Source organism: Typopeltis vanoorti, chromosome 9, assembly GCF_054136105.1.
Source record: "Typopeltis vanoorti isolate ZY-2024b chromosome 9, IOZ_Tvanoo_1.0, whole genome shotgun sequence".
Taxonomy (NCBI): Eukaryota; Metazoa; Arthropoda; class Arachnida; order Uropygi; family Thelyphonidae; genus Typopeltis; species Typopeltis vanoorti.
Genome location: NC_143557.1, coordinates 133,974,025 through 133,991,806, shown reverse-complemented (window position 1 = coordinate 133,991,806; position 17,782 = coordinate 133,974,025). Strand labels below are relative to the sequence as shown.

General features: G+C 34.6%; 1 protein-coding gene across 2 annotated transcripts in view; it reads left to right on the top strand.

Annotated features, from left to right (window-relative positions):
- The first annotated feature begins 1,193 nt into the window (after window positions 1-1,193).
- Window positions 1,194-17,782, top strand: part of LOC150103586 (ubiquitin-conjugating enzyme E2 variant 2-like) — an 84,450-nt gene continuing 67,861 nt past the window's right edge. Inside the window, exon 1 of one of the 2 annotated variants that reach the window (XM_090397621.1) lies at window positions 1,194-1,237. In XM_090397621.1, coding sequence (XP_090253747.1) covers window positions 1,213-1,237 — 25 coding nt within the window. In that variant the 5' untranslated portion in view covers window positions 1,194-1,212. Of the gene's footprint in view, window positions 1,238-1,387; window positions 1,413-17,782 lie in introns of those variants that run through there. The other variant, XM_090397622.1, reaches the window with a different exon arrangement.

Below are 17,782 nucleotides of genomic sequence, written 5' to 3'. Positions count from 1 at the left end.
CTTCGACAATGTCATCGACGATTTTGCTAACAGAATAGCAAGAAAAATAACATTTTAGAATGTTGAAATTAAAGTTTTTCTTCAAAAATAAACATAGTGTTTTAAATTATTTCCCTATACGTCGTTTTGACTCTTTGTAGTATTTTTGGTGTGTATTGAGAGGGGCGGCAAACTCAGGGACCACCCCTGGCGACAAAAGCATTAGATCACTGCCCTGCGGCACACCAGGTAACAAGGATTTCTTTTGAACCCCATTCCTGAATACACTACTCTCTGATATCTCCCCATCAAAATGAAATAAAAATTTCCATCAATGTATTAAACTTTCTCCTACTGTGAACTTAAACACTCTCCTTTTTGTTGATGATCAAATAATAATTAGTTTTTGTTTTCTTTTCCTAAAATAACTTAATAACTGCAGAACTCAGCGTAATTGACTACAGAATTTAAACACATGCACCAGTAGTATTTGTAGAAATGCTAGTTAGGATTATGAAACATTGTCTCTTATCTGTTGAGATATGCAAAGGCTATACTTCCTTTAGAAAATAAAAAAAAAAGGCATTAGCGTAGTATTGCTTTCATTCTCTTCGGGTGTTTTTGTTCTTTTCCTTTATTTTTTCTCGGAAATTATTATTCTCAATCAAATACTCTAAAAAAAAAAGAAGTTGAAATTAATAAGCCCAATTCTTCTCATTCTCCGGTGAAAGAAATATCAACATTTCCAAGCCAACTATTAAAGAATTATTTGTAACTAGTTAACACTCATGTTAACTTAGACTTCAGTTGTATCCTCGCATTACTTCTGCTATTCAGCCCTTGTAGTCAATATATCAGTGCTTTATTAATTCTGGATTCGTTGTTTATTGTTTATTCTTCTATTGCTCTCTTCCTGTGATTTTTAAAATTTCCCCATCGAGATAAGTGAAATACGGATGGCAACTACAAAACATATGCTCTGAAAACCATACATTAGGAGTACTCAATTATGTATGTGGGTGAATAATGCACAGCAAACTTTGGTTCTAAATTAAATAAATTACTCGTACGGAACAGTATGGGAATTTTTCATCTTTAAGCCCTCACATTTGAACTTTCAGTGAAATTAGCTGGTTGCAATTGTTTTGCTATCACGAGTGCTTGGTATCCATTTTCTTCTTAGTTCGAGAGTTTACATCAATTACCTTGGTTCCCATAAGCTTGTGCGTAAAGATGGCGGCTCCCACCGGTGGTGCAGGTATGGAAGCCAAAAGAAGTTTTTCGTATATTTCAAAACATTTTGTTTCCTTGTTATTGTGCCTACGATCGCTATAAATACTGTGAATTGCAACGCATAACTGTTTCCGTTATAATATATTCAATTGTTTTTGCGTGGCATGTAATAACGAAATTGTACCTGGAAATGCAAAACGGTATATGAAACTTATTGAAACCTGTTGAACCACATTTTTTTTATTGGAAGTGATATGTTGTCTTTTAAAAAAATAATAATATTACATAACTTTCAAGAAAAGCTCATGTTACAATTAGGTCAAACTCCGGAGGCAGATTCGCAATAATCTGCTATGCTATTAAATGCTAAATTTTAGCTTATATTACTTAGTGTTACGGGAATGAAAAATTTTAGTATTGTCTTGTTGCTTTTAAAATTCATTTCATATTAAATGCAAAAGCGGAATCGTTATTTTATAAATAAATATCACGGTTAACTTTTGGCAAGTGAGTGTCTTGTCGACTAAAGGATGCATGTACAATTTTTGCTCGGAGATTACTAATAATTTTTGAAATAACATTAATGGGAATTTCATAAAATTGTGACCATTATTTATTTAGAATGTAGAAATATTTATTATGTACACTTAATAAGAAAATACTGTATTCATTTAAAGAATAAAATGTAGAAAATGAAACGTTATTTAAAATATTCCCTTTACTTTTTTTTTTTTTTTTTTTTAATTCGAGGTCAGTGGTAAGAAAACTCACTTTGAGGGCTAAGTTAGAAAATGCATGGTGGCTTTGCATTATTTCATTAGGCTAATACATGAGGAAGAGAAGAGATTGACTTCTTGGATTAGGAGCTGTGGCTAATAGGACATAGTCATAATTATTTTTAAGCATAAACCTCAAATTTTTATTTATTTTTAATTTGTCTTCCTACATTTACCTAGTTCACTTCGGTAATTTATTATATGCAAACACTAAGCACTAGCCACTGTTAAACTTAATGACTTCAGATCTGTTTTTAAGGAAACAATTTTTTTTGAAAAATGAAGAATAATCTGCCATTAGTGTATTTCATCAACAAATAAAAGTACACTGAAGGTGAATAGCTTGGCATAACTATCACATCAGTAACCCCATGATTTATTTTCTCTATACTGAAAAAATATTAGTATATGGGTATCTCTATGGAGGAGATACCCATAAACCACACTAACCATTGTTTGCAATACTTATCATTCCTCTCATTCACTGTAAGTGCACTCATGACTACCTCTGACAATCCATTTTAGTAATTAATTATTCTCCAAGCAAAAAAAAAAAAAAAAGTTCATACAAATTTACTATGTTCTTGCACAACTTCCAGCTGTGATCCCTAGTTCTTTCTCTCAACTCATGTATTGATGAGTAGAGGGAGAGAGAGAGAGATGTTATAAAATTTTATAATCTTATAAAATCCCTTTAGTAATTTATAGGTTAATATCATGTCTCCTCTTTACCTCCTGTCAACTAGACTTTGTAACCCACACACCTTCAATTTATCCTCATAAGGAGCATTCCAGAAGACCTGTAACCAGCTTGGTCACTTATCTGTGGATCCTCTTCATCACCTTCTCATCCAGGCAAAAAATTCTGTCCACAGTAGTTAATATGTGATCATATCATAGCCTTATGAAGAGGAGATAATAACCTCCTTATCTCTACTTGTCAGTGTGCTCTTCCGCATACAAGTAATCCTTTGAGCTATTTTGTGAACTTTTGCAGTATGCCTAGCTTCAAATCTCTGTACAACATCGATCCCCATTCTCTAGCCTCATCAATTTGCTGCATTTCATTGTAATACACAGTATGTAATCTTTTCATCCCAAAGTGCATAACCTTACATTTTGCAGCATTCAACTGGTAACCATTATCCTTCACTCACACTGCTAATTTATTTAAATTATCATCATCCTGTAGGATCGCTACATCACCTTTAACAACTGGTCCTCACTAATCTTGCATCATCAGAAAACAGCTGATTATCACCCTTTAAGTCATTCCCTATGTTATTAGTATAATGATATAGGGAATAATGCCATAAACAGTTGTGGCACTTTGTCAGAACCTTTAGGCAGTCCCACCCTCATTTCCTTAGATTCCATTGAATATACTATTCTCTGGTATCTGTCAGCCTCTACCAACTTGATATCAATTTGCTGCAACTTATACAATAGTTTCCATGCAGTATTCTGTCAAATGACTTTGCAATCCATGGAAACTGAGTAAGAGTGTAGTTAGCAAGGGTGTTAGAAATAGGATTTTTGCTGGATTTCCCTTGATGAGTCTAAGGCGTCCTTTGAGTAGCCCGTAATAATAATGTTCAGTATCATGGTGTAGCTATTTTCCTTATCTAATTTATTATTATCCTAAGACCCTATGGAGTCAAAGACTCATCTAGGAGGTCCTTTGTCATACACACACACAGCTCATCATACTGTGCTTTAAACATATTCAAATTCTCTGCAGACACCACACCTCCATTCAGTGCATGCCAATTTTGCTGTCTCGCTATTATGAAATGTGAATTACTGAATCAGAACCTACCTTTTACTAAGCTGTGTTATCCACATAATAACCTATTCCTATTCATCCATTTCTGATTTCTACCTTTAACTAACGTTTTGATGCCTTAATCAAAAAGTTGATTTCTGTGGGGTTTCCTCTATATAATGGAACTATCTTACTCTCATATATAGATAGATAAGTCATGTGGATAATAGGTCCAGCATTATTTCAAAGCCAAATGTAGAAATGATGAAAGTTTTGTAAGGTAAGTTGATCAGAGAGCTTACAGGAATACATTCCATGGTATTCACGAGTTGCCTTATTATGGACCACATCGAAGACATAGGTGCTGCCCAAGCGTCTATATATTTGCCTTTTATTGGACCATTTTGATAAGGTTTCACTGTCCTGACAGCTGTTTTGAATATATAGATGCTTGGGTGGCACCTGTGTCTTCTATGTGGTCCATAATAAGGCAACTCGTGAATACCGTGGAATGTATTCCCACAAGCTTTCTGATCAACTTACTTTACGAAACTTTCATAGTTTCTACATTCGGCTTTGAAATAATGCTGGATCTATTATTCACTTGACTTATATAATTTTACATTGCTGAACTAAAGCCTTTTGGCTCTTTGTTTTAGTAATATCTTACTCTCCTTTCTTGCCTCCCTTGGAACTTTGACAGGGCTAAAACTTATATTAAACAACTTCATAGAGGTAATTCTCCACATTTGCGTAGCACATGGGTCGACATGTCATCCGATCCCTCTGTGGTATTCACATTAATATTTTCCAATATGCTGAGCTCCTCCACTTCACCTACCTCAATTTTCACATCTATCTTAGTAACATCAGCAAGTTCAAAATTTCCATGAGGATAATATACCCTTGCAAAGTGATTAGTTAGTAGCTCAACTATTTCTGCTACCTCTTTCCTGCCATTGGTATTGTTTAAAGTTATCCTTCCATAATCATTCTTCATCTTACTCACTACATAGCAAAATAACTCTTTAGGGTTTCCTTTTACTTGCTTTACTACTTTTCCCTCATAGTCTCGTTTAGTCTTCCTTACCATACTTGCCACCCTTCTTGTACTTTGTATAGTTCATGAGCATGCTGATCAATTTTTCTTTATATTCACATTTCAGAATAGGCAAATGAGATCATGTTTGTTGAAAATAGAGATGTAAAATAAGACTTGTGAAAATGATTTTCATATATGTAAAAATTTTCTTTAGTAGCTAAGGTATCTTCAGTACACTGACAATCATAAAAATTCAAATAACAGAAGTATTTTAAAAAGCACAACCATAGCATGAGTAAGACAGCCAGTGGCCGAAAATGTAATTAAAAATAAAATTATACACAAATATTCTTCTTCTTCTTCTTTAGTATTCTGCAATTGAGCAGGTTCTTTTAGTAGCAGAAACTTTCCTTCCACTCTCTTCTGTTCTGAGCCTTCTTTTTTAAGGTTGTGTACCTGTCTCCATTGAGCATGTCATCTAGCATTGTTTTCCTTACTCTTCCTCTGGGTCTTTTCCCATCTATTTTTCCTTCGATGGCATCTCTGATAATTCTATTCCCTCTCAGAATATGTCCGATCAATTTTCCCTTGCTTCTTTTTATCCTCCTTAACAGACTTCTTTCTTCTTCTACTCTTTTAAGACCTCTTCATTAGTTATTTTATCTGTCCATTTGATTTTTTCTATCTTTCTCCAAATCCACATCTCAAAGCTTTCCAAAATCTTAATTTCTTCTTTCTTCAATGTCCAAGTTTCAGATGCATAGAGGGCAACACTCCACACATAACATTTTATTAGTCTTTTCTTTAGGTTTCTATCCATTTTACTTCTGAATAAATTCCATTTTCTATTAAAGGCATCTCTATTCTTGCTTTTATGTCACTTTTACATCTTCCATCACTGCTAATAACACTTCTTAGATATTTAAATGTCTTCATGAGCATGCTGATAAATTTTTCTTTATATTCACATTTCAGAATAGGCAAATGAGATTATGTTTGTTGAAAATAGAGATGTAAAATAAGACTTGTGAAATCAGATCTGTTTTAATTTGGATGATATAGAAAGGTCTCGCACCTTTCTTTATCATCCAAATTATGGAATGCTCATAAGGAATCAACTTTTGTGTACCCCCCCCCCCCAAAGCACCCCATATTTGATTGAGATAGTGGCATGTTCAACTATGCCAGATTACTTGGGTTCATTGTATTGAATAGTCTGATACCACTTCCCTCAAATTCCTAACCATTTTCCATGCATTACTCCAAGCTTTTAAGTTTTTCATAATCACCGACTTTGTAGTTCCAGATAAACCCTTTCTTGAGATTTCCACATTGTTAGCAATCTCTTAGATCAAGCCCGTATAGTCACTTTCTCCAACAAGAGGATCTAACACATTCATATCCCTGGTCCTTTCCATCACATGCTGTTTCAAGTAATTTTCCCTTATTAGTTGTATACATTCCATTTTCATCTTACCATGCACTCCTTCCTCTCTCCAATTTATGTCCCATAGTTGAAGTCTCTCCTTCTTCCTATAATAATTCTCAGTCTACACATCAAACTCATTGTGCTAATCTGTTGATGCATTTCATCCAGTGGTTAGTGTATCCGCTCCAGCCAGAAGGCTTTGGTTCTGCAGTGGGCATGAATGCTTGTGATTGTCTGTGAAAATACTAGTGGTGGACAGTAGATGGCGTTGGTGTATATGATGCAGTTTGCTGTAGTTGGTCTATTAAGTTGTGGAGACAGAGTTGTACAGTCAGTGCCCTCCCATGATGAGTCTTTGGACATCTTGGAGGTGTCACGTAATAATATCTTTCTGTGCATCCCATTTTCAGTCTATAGGCAGTAAACAACAATATATTTTGCCAGTATTGGTTAAAGTTCTTCCCATCAGTAATAATTGTCCTATTCTTTCTATCCTTTCTAAAATACATTATCCCATTACATTCCGTCTCAGTAACTATATCATCTTCTGCCAACCAGGCCTCAGTGACTGATAACTTTTGGCTAAGTTGAGCTGATATATGTAAAGTTTATGTGAAAGTAATGATTCAAGTTACATTTTGCTGTTTAGTACAGTGCTATATAAGCATGAATTTGCAAGTTAAAAAGACCACAGTATCTGAAATCACTTTGTGATGAAACAATCTGATCCATTTCATTAAATATTTATACATAAATACCATATGCAGTGTATTCACTTTTATGTATTACTTATTTATATTTTATTATAATCTTAGTTATAAAAGGCATTAATTTATTGTTACTATTAAAATTATTGATAACAAGCCTTTGTAGTCAACAGACTTCCTGTGTGAGATCTCACTCCATCAGGATCATACTGAGCCTCTCACTTATCACACTCCAAGTTCACAATGTCTGACAGTGTATTTCATTTACATGACCCTTTGTCAAATCCCCCTCACAAACTGAAACGTCTCTGTCATATCACTTCTTTTCATCTTATTCAGTAAACTCAGCAATTTACATTTCCTCTGTCTACTCTTAATTAACATTTCAGAGTTCTGATATTGCCTTAGGCACTAATTTCTGGATTCTCTCCTAAAATCCCTCATAAAGTTCCTTTCCTTATCACAGTACTAACCAGGTCCCAAGCTGGATACAATATGTGTGTAATTGGATCAGAGCTTTATACAGTGGTACAATAATATCTTTATCTCTACTTGTCATTATGCCCCTTATCATAATAGCAGTGTGCTATGTAATCTTTGCAACACTTATGTGTCCTCTGCATGTAAGGTAATCACTCTTACTTCTCTTCTCAGATCTAGAATCTCAGTCTTATTTGGTGCTATTGAAATCCATTTTCAGGTGTAATGGAATGAAAATAACATACGAAATTGTTAAACACAAGTTTATTGTTCCAGTATTTTGGAACTTATTAAACCAGACCCACTGTATTCCAGACAACATCTGGGATACAATGCAAATATTGTAATAACACACAGAAAAACATGTAATCAATAAGTGGAAGATGATCTGAGAATGCCGGTATTTCAACCACATAGAACAAATTGGTGATAAAAATATATAATTATCACTCAACTAGTTTCCTAAAATGCTGTTTCACATCTTCAGGAAATAATAGGGTAAAACAAACATTTGAGCTCATGCGATTCACAAGTGTGATATATAGTAACTTGAAGGCTAGTGGATTTGTGTGCCACTTATGTCTGCCTACGTTAAATGTTGTATGACAGGGGACTAGAATTGGTGTAAGACCATGCTTTGTTGTACTAGTGTGGATATTTTAGATGACTCTTTAAAAGCTCTGGAGTAAAAATTGCAGTCTACACATATTATTTCAGTTCCTTGGCTAACATTTCTGATTAGTTCAGGTGCAAACTTGTTTGCCTACACTTGGATAAAGGATTAAACCAAGTATATAATTTCTTGGTATTTTAAATTTATTTCTTATTTGTGTTTTCTTTCTTTCTATCTATCCCTGGCTTAACCTAGAGTATATCATGTTCGATGCATTTGGAAAATAAGCCACCACTATTGCTTTAATAAAATTATTAATATGAATTTGTTCTCTGATCATGTTATTAATTGGATATAGCTTTAATGTATATTTTTTTCTCACTTGAGGTCTGGTCAGTAGAATAATGGTTGACCAAATCATTGTCACTTTGGCTTACTGTTTGAAATGTAATGTAGCTTGTCTCTCTCTCTCTCTCTCTCTCTCTCTCTCTCTCTCTCTCTCTCTCTCTCTCTCTATATATATATATATATATATATATATATATATATATGTGTGTGTGTATACTGTGTGTGTGATGACCTTCATGTGAAGGTTGAAATATTAGGAAATTAAAGTAATTATTCTTAACACAGTAGTAATCTCCATAATTTATCAAAATGAAATTGTATACACCAGGTTTCTTAAGTGTCAAATGGGAAGGGTTTAAGAAATGATTGATTGACGTAGTGACTGAAATATTGTCCATGACTGACCAAATGTAGGGGAGAATTACTGCTCCTTTGTAATCTTCATTTTTCTTGTTAATTTAGTGGCTTACTGGGTTGATGTAAGATATTATACACCATGTGTTCTGTTGTAGCCATTATTTGGTAGAATGGAACTGCAGTATTCTAGCTTTTCTTTTGTCTATTCTGCCAGAGAGTTTGTATTCTCTATCTTATTGAATTCGTATAATCTATTTTTTTATTTTTATTTATATATTTTTTTTTTTTTTGAAGTGATGGGATTTGGTGTGCAAGTACCTCTTAGTGTGTTAGCTTCCTGTAAAATTGTTTCGCTCAGATACCTCTATGAATCTGTTTAAAAACTAAAACTACCATCTACCACTTAAGAAATCTAGTGCTTACAAGAACAGTAATGTTTGTGTTATGTAGGACACACAGGCAGGTCAGAAGAGATACACTTCAGAACATTTTAAAGGTGTAGAGAAAGGAAGAAATTGCAAATCAGGTTTGGCAGCATACACAACAGAAGATGACAGCAAACTGAAATGATCCACATAGATTACAGTTTTTACTCCAGAATTTTTAGTCATTTTGCGACAATAAATAAAGTATGATCTTACACCAATGGGTCCTCTGTTGCAAAACATCTAATGCACACACACACACACCAGTGGCACACATAACATCACTGACCATCAAGTTACTGTATAGTATACATGAGAATTCCATTTTTAATATATTTTTAAAAAATATTTAACATTGTGAATATTACTTACTTGTCAGACTTAGTAGCTTAACTTTGTTTTATTAACTGTTATCTCCTGAAGATATGAAACATTGTTATGTCACAAAAGTGGTTGAGTGGTAAATAAATATATTTTTTTACTAATAATTTGTCCTATGGGTTGAAATACTGTCATTATTAGATCATACATACATACATAGCTCATGGCAAAAACATGATGTTAAAAAAGAGAATCATGATGTCATTATATATTAACAGAATTGAAGAATTTAAAATATTTTAAGTTGAAACTTTGATGGAAAACACAGATCTAATCCAAGAAGTTGGAAAATTAAAATAAGAGTTAAAAGTAAAAGTCTTAATATGTTATAATAAGGAAAAGAAACATATTTATCATTATAAATTCAGATCTAAGTTCGTAATCCAGGGTCACAGCTTCAGGAGCTGCTTGTAAAAAGTCATTCCAGTCATTCTGATAAGCACGGAAGATGCATTCTGTTACAATATGTTGCATAGTCTGTCGTGGAGCACCACAGTCACATTCTGGAGATGTTTGTCTGTTCCATTTATAGAGAGTATCTCCACATAGGCCATGATTTGTCTGAATTCTATTTAGTACTGTCCATGTTTTGCGAGGTAGATCTGATCCTGTGATGATTTGATCACCTTTAAAGATGTTATGCAAATGTTCTTTCGTATTTTCCTTCCATGTTTCTTCCCACTTTGATAAAGGATTAAAATTATTTAGCACTAATTCTTCTGCTGCTCGTAGTGATGGATGGCAAGATTTCAATCTATTGACGTTAAGAGTTGGGAGGTCCTGACGAATGGGTAGGTTCGGATTACCAGCATTTTTTTGGAATTCACGGACTAAAGAATTCAATCTACGTAGTTCTGTAGGAATAATGCCTCCTAAAAGAGGTAACCAATATGTTGGAGTTGATCTAATAGAGCCTGTAATTAATCTTAAGGTATTGTTCAATTGAGAATTGATAATCCTTGTGTGAGGGCTATTTAGCCACACAGGAGCACAATATTCAGCACTTGAGAACACCAAAGTAAGGGCTGTTGCTTTGGTATTCCCAGGTAGTGCCACAGAGTCTCTGTAGGATATTATCACGTGTCCTTAGTTTATATGCCAAGTTTGAAAGATGATGCCGGAAAGTGAGAGAACGGTCAAGTGTGACTCCAAAGTACTTAGGGAATGTATTATATGGAAGTATAGTGTTGTTCAATTCAATTTTTAGTTTCACATTTGCCAAGTTATTATTTAGATGAAAACAAGATATTACCATTTTGCTCCTATTTAAATAGAGTCTCCATCTTTTAAAATATTCATCTAGAATAGTTAAGTCAGCTGTTAGAATTTCTTCTGTATGACTTATGCATTTATGCTGTGTAGTTATTGCTATATCGTCGGCATAACAAAATTTCCTTGACGAAGTGACGGGAAGATCAGATATATACAAATTGAATAATAACGGAGATAAAACAGATCCTTGTGGTGGTCCATTATTTAACTTCCTTTTGCTGCTAGTTTTATTACCTATAGTCACTATAAATCTTCTATCTCTTAACATATTGTTAATAATATTATTGTTAATAATATTTTACATGGGATAATTTTATATAATTTATATAGAAGGCCTTGTCTCCAAACGGTGTCGCAGGCTGTTGACAAATCAATAAATGCTGCTGATGTTTTTAAATCTTTTTGAAAACCAGCTTCTATGTGAGTTACCAAAGAGAGAACCTGGTCACAACACCCACGATTTGGTCTGAAGCCAGCTTGTTCTATTGGGACATTTTTAAAAATTGTGGAACTTATTCTATTATAAATAAGTCTTTCAAAGAGTTTATAACAACAACTGAGGAGAGTAATAGGTCGGTAACTTTCCGGTTTATGATTAGGCTTACCAGGCTTTAAAATCGAAAGTACTTTTGCTTTTTTAAAAATAGTGGGAAGTTTACCAGTTTTAAGAATGTCAGTATAGAACTTTGTTAACCATAATCTTGCATTTCTTCCCAGATTAATCAAAAATTCTGGATGAATGTTATCAAAACCAGGAGCCTTACTAGGCTTTAATTCCTTTAAGGCTGCATAAAAGGGTGTGCAAAATTTGAAGTTATAGGTGAAGACTTGCTAAATTCTTTTAATTTTCTCTTTATATATCTTGTATGCTTTTTATTGTTTGGGATACGTGATATATTAACAATATGTATAGCTAGTTGATCTAGGGTGATTCTTGATTGTTCTTTAATCAAAGGAGCACTACCACCTAGTTTCCTAAGAAGGCTCCAAGCTTTATAGCTGGAATGAGTAAAGTCTATACCTTCAACTGTATTTACCCATTTTTTCCTTCGGGATATATCCAAGTTTTCTAGGAGTTCGTCTGCTGTTTTTGGGTCATTGTTTATCTGATATTCATTATAAAGTAATTCACATTCTTCGCTCAAACCACGTATATAGTTATGTCTAATAGCTCTAGGAATACTTTTCTTGGCAGCAAGCAGGACTACACCTATAAATCGATGAAAATTACTACTTATTGGAGATATCCAGCAAATATATTTGTCAAGTTCATTTGAGTATTTATTCCAGTCAGCCTTTTTAAAATTCCAGCATGGGATAGGCTTTGATCTTACAAATGGAATGGAAATGCCAATGTCAATTAATACCGGTCTATGTTGACTATGAGGAAAGTCAGTTAAGACCCTTCTCAGATTTTGCATAGGGTGACCTGAATTATTTTTGCTCACAAGACATAAATCAGGGTTATAGTCTCTTTTCCAGGCCGCAGATCTAAAAGTGCCTTTGTCTTTGGCATCAAAGACTAAGTGAAGATTATTTAGTTCGATCCAATCAACAAGTTTTTTGCCACATTCGTTGTTTCGAGCATAATTCCACCGCTCATGGTGACTATTTAAAGTCCCCAATATAGATTGCGGGATGTTCAGCAATAGGAATAATTTTTTCTGGCCAAGGTGATCCAGGTGGCTTATAAATATTCGTAATTGTAATATCTTGAACTTTTATTACTACTGTATGTATGTTTTCTACAATATTTTGAGATAGAAGAAAAACTCCTTTAAGATGATTTTGCACATATGTTGCTATTCCATATACTTCATGATAAGTTGCACCAATAGCAGTGTAATCTGGAATGCGACCTCTTTTAAAGAGCTGTTCAGGATCAGCAGCACGTGTTTCCTGGACAGCAATCATATCAACATTGTTTGTTAACAATAATTTTGATAAATAATCCCATTTGGCTTTGCTAATAGATTCAATATTTAATTGACAAATACTTAGTGTAGGGCTAGTGTTTCTAAATTCTGGTTTCTGGAAGTCACTATATTCAATAAATTCAGTAGACATCATGGAATTGGCCAGGAGATCCTTAAGATGGACTGGCTGCCTATCGCTGTTGCTCATTTAGCACCACCCAGGGGACACATATAGCTTTAGGATCACTATGGACATGAGCAACTTTGTCCCCCTATTAGATCATATCCTTCTACTACAGAAGTCTCTGTAATGAAATAATTGAAAGATGTTAAAACTAGAAAAGCCTAAAGTTCTAAGAGGGGCACCCTCTGACTTGATAGTTGAGCAGGAGGTCTAGGAAATGCTGTTTCCCAAATCTTGGAAGTTTCACACAATCATATTTATTTATATTTGATTGGTTTTTTAAATCTGTTGCTGACTCCAAAAAAAAAAAAAAAAACCTTTCAAGTTAGTATTTCCTGTGGTGACATCTAATAGTTTTTTTTTCCATTTGACTCTGTGTAAGGTGTACAAGTATGGTGAGCTATACCTGACTGGAACACGGTTGTGGTAGGAGATATATTTCTTGTGTTCTCCAAGGTGGATATTATTATTATTACATGACACCTTCAGGGAGTCCAAAGACTCATCAAGGGAGGACACCTACTCTACAGCTCTGTCTCTACCACTCAATCCATCAACTACAGTGAAAACTGTAACTATACCAATGCTCTGCCACCCACCACCACCAGTAATATTTTCACAGAAATCACAAACATTGATGCCCACAGCAGGACTCTAACCCGCTGCCTTTTGGCTGAAGAGTGGATGCACTAACCACTCGGCCAACCAGGTCGGCATTAGTAGATCTCTCAGTTTATCAATAATAAAACAAGTTTTCAAGAACAATGGATCGTGTACATACCTAGAACAGAGAGGAAGCTGATCCTTAGAAGATCAGATAAGGATAGCCAGCTTCACATAAAGTTTAAAAGCATTGCAGATATTATATTTCAAAGTTCTGGCAGTTTTTGAGGTGTTTCAGAAATAGGGAATAATAATAGCATTACTGTAATCTGTATGTTCTGAGGGATGGAAGGCTGATGGGAAGAACAATTCATTTGTTAATATTTTTGGCATTGCAGCCATTGGATAAGAAGGTACAAATTCTCCAACTTTGTTGACAAGGGTTTTAATGATACTCCCACCAATATAGTATCATAAAAACCCTTGTTAGCAGAGGAAGAGATGGAAGATAGAAAAGTTTGTCTGTGTGTGCATATCTGTCTGGTAAGTTTTGAGTAAATAGGATTGAGAAAACTTCAGTTAGGGTGGTGAGAAAAGATTATTTTCTTTTTCCATAATTGGATTCTGGCAATGCTGACTGTTGGAATGAAATGAGTCTGTTTTCAATCATATACTTTGTTTTCTTTATTATCTGTAAATAATAATCTATCATATGCACATTTCTTTGATATAAATTTTGTCTTTTTATAGTTATTCCCATTTCTGAAATACTCTTACCACTTCCTCTAGTCATAAGTTAAATGAATATATAGAAATTTCTCGTCACTACAAAAATACAATAACCAAATCTATACGTAATAATGCATATGAGGCCTGATACAGTGGCATCATACCCTCTTTATTTCTGCATATTAGGATCCTCTGCATCATTTCTATTATTCAGTGTGACGTCTTCACAACTTGTGTCATGTCCCCTGAATTTCAGGCCCTTGTCCACGACCAATGTCCTGATCTCTCATCTCCTCGACCTCCTTTAAAGTTTCCCAACCAAGTGTATACTTTGCATCCCATCATTGTTTATCAAATTTCAAAATGTTACACTCTGCAACATTGAAGTGATAGTTCCACTTACCTGCCCATTCATGCAGTCTCTAAATTAAAGATGCCAAGAAATTATATTCTTAGTTTCCAAGTGTAAGTAACTTCATGACTGGACTACTTGTATATATAGAGGCTAATGACTTCGCATCACTTGCCTTAGTATCCCATGATGCAAAGCACACATTCTTACGGATATATATAATGTTATGCATTATGGGAAGGGCCACTATCCAGACTGGTTTCAACCTTATTGAGGTCCAACATCGGGAGCTAGACCCAGAAGTGTGACCAAGATTGAAGTAATGCAATCTGTCTCCCATGTGAGACCTCAATAGAGGTTGAAACCGGTCTGGGTAGTCACCCTTTCCATAATGCATAGTATTATACATGTCCGTAAGGATATGTGCTTTGCATTATGAGATACTAAGGCAAGTGGTGTAAAGTTACTTCGCATGCAAACTTTATTTGCTTACATTTCGATAAAGGATTAAACCAAGTAAAACAACTTACAGCATTCATGCAATCTATTCAAGTCCTCCTGTAAGGCCATAACATCTTCTTGACTCTACGTTGCTCTCTCCCCAATTTTGCATCATTTGCAAACAGTTGCATATCACCAGTTAAACCAATCCCAATACCATTAATATACAAATTGAACAACAATGATACCAAAACTGACCCCAGCAACATACCACTAGTGACCTTCCTCTTTTGGGATAGTGCACCCCCATATACAGCTTTCTGATACCTGATAGCCAGTCGCCGATCCAACTTGGAAATTTGCTATCCAATCCATCTGTTTCAATTTATTTAACAGCATGTAGTGTGTCAGTGTATCAAAAGCTTTTGTATAGTATTGTATATCATCTCCCTTGTCCAAGACATTTTTCACCTTGTTACAACACATAGTAAAACATGATATCTTTTAACAAACCCATGCTGACAACCACAAAGAATACTGCTGTTATCAACCCATTTCTTATCCTACTTCTCACTAATCTCTCTAAACCTTCACCACAACTCCAGATATATTGATTGGCCTATAATTTGTAGCCACATCTTTATCATCACCTTTATGCAGTGGAACCATTTTATCTTCTTTCCATTCACTTGGAACCTGTGCGGTTGTAAGACTTAATAAACAGGCATGCCAATGCTACTGCCAGTTCCCTGGAATATTCCCTTGAGACATGTGGTGATAAGTTATCAAATCCTATCTCCTTATTGATGTCAAGTTTATTTATTTTCTCATATACTTTCTGCTCACTCACAATTAAGCCATTCTCTCCTATGTCCTCTACACTTAAGTTTTTTCCTGATTTCATCCTGATGAGGATAAAACTCACTTATAAATTGATCACTGAATACCTCAACAATGTGTTCTGCAGAAGTTACCATTTTACCACTTCCATCTATTAACATCATCTTACCATAATTATTTTCCCTTCTGCTTGCCACATATATAAAAAAACTCTCTAGGGTTCTTTGCCTGATTTGCAAATTTCTGCTCATACTGCACTTCTGTTTTCCTTATTGAGTCACTCTCCTGGCTTGTTCCTTATACTCTGCATATAACTGATTATTACTTTCACAAGCTTTTATTAGCTTCTGTTATCCGTCTCATTGATACGAATAATTTTTGGCTCAATGTTTACCAATGCTAAAAATTTATTGCCTTAGGAATATCCTAATACTTCTAGCATTAGTGAACATACATGATAACCAACTATAAGGCTGATATGTATTCAAGCAGCTCTTAAAACTTGACCAGTTAAAATAAGCAGCCTGAGTTGCTTTCTCATCCAAATTCCTTACCTCACTGCTGCAGTCATTTTTCTTGTCTGACAAAACTAATTCCATCATTTTCTGGATCATACTTCCATACCATCATTTTCTCCCTTTCTCACTCTCTCACTCTCTCTTTCATAATAATCTCAATCTTTTGCTTTATTGCATATGTCCAAGCTCCAGCAGCCTCTGCCATACCCAGGTTCTTTGACCGCCAGTATTTACTCCTCCAATGAACAACTTGACCAAGCACCTAACATCAAATCATTTAATTGTAAGCCATCCTCCAAGTACAAATCCTATCAAAAATATTTTATATGTCAACATATTGTGTACTGTTTCTCCTGCACAGACTTCTTATTGAATCATTAACAGCTCTTCATCTCATCACCTAAGTGTCTTGCATTTTTTCTCACATCATTTTGTAACCTTTTTATATCATCTCTTATATTACAGATTGTTTAACAAGTTGTTTGTTCTGACTAACACAGTCATATCTTACAATGTTCTACCCTGCTTACTTGTAACCTTTCTCATGTCATAAGTCTTTGCTCCTGGTAAAACAAACAAAATAAAATGTTTATTACTTACTAATCATAAAATTACCATACATCACCACCTATTTACTTGAATATAGTTTACACTTTGTTTCCCAAAATTAAAGTTAAAAAATTGTGATGCAAGATATATGCTGGATTTTTGGAAACTAAAGTTTTCAGGAAAAAAAATGAAAATGGATATGACTTACCAAGAATCTCCTATTCGCTATCGCTACTTCCAGCCTTGAGAGTGATTTCCTCGTGTGCATCATCAAAGTCATCTACTCAAATAGTGTCATCTTTTCTCCCATTATTTCAAGCAAAAATTACTAGTAATTTACATGACTTGAGATACGTAAGGAACAATCCTTCACAAATGACTAATGAGAAGTGAAAGTAGAGCACGAAACAGACAGCAATGGTAGGCCGGTAACTATATTGCAGCTATGAAGACGTGCATATGATTGGTGCAGTATTAACAAAAGATTATGCGACTCAACGACAAAGGCATACCGACAATTGTTGAATTGAAATGCTGATTCTCTTCAAACAAATTCCAAAATATCTGAAACTGACAACATTTGCTATATATTTCTTAGTTTTAACACGTTCACATTGGGGATGGTGTTTCGTTTGTTTATCGTTCTGACAGGACTTCTCATTACCATTTGTGTACTGCTTCCACGTTGTGCGGGCAGACTCAACTGACACAAAGTGTCAACCCTTCAGTTGAATTTTATTGCTACTTGTTTGCATGTCGCTTCAACGTCAGGCTGGTGGGTGGACTCGCACACACATATTATACCACATGTTGGTTCAGTGGTAGAAGTTTATTTGAAATTAG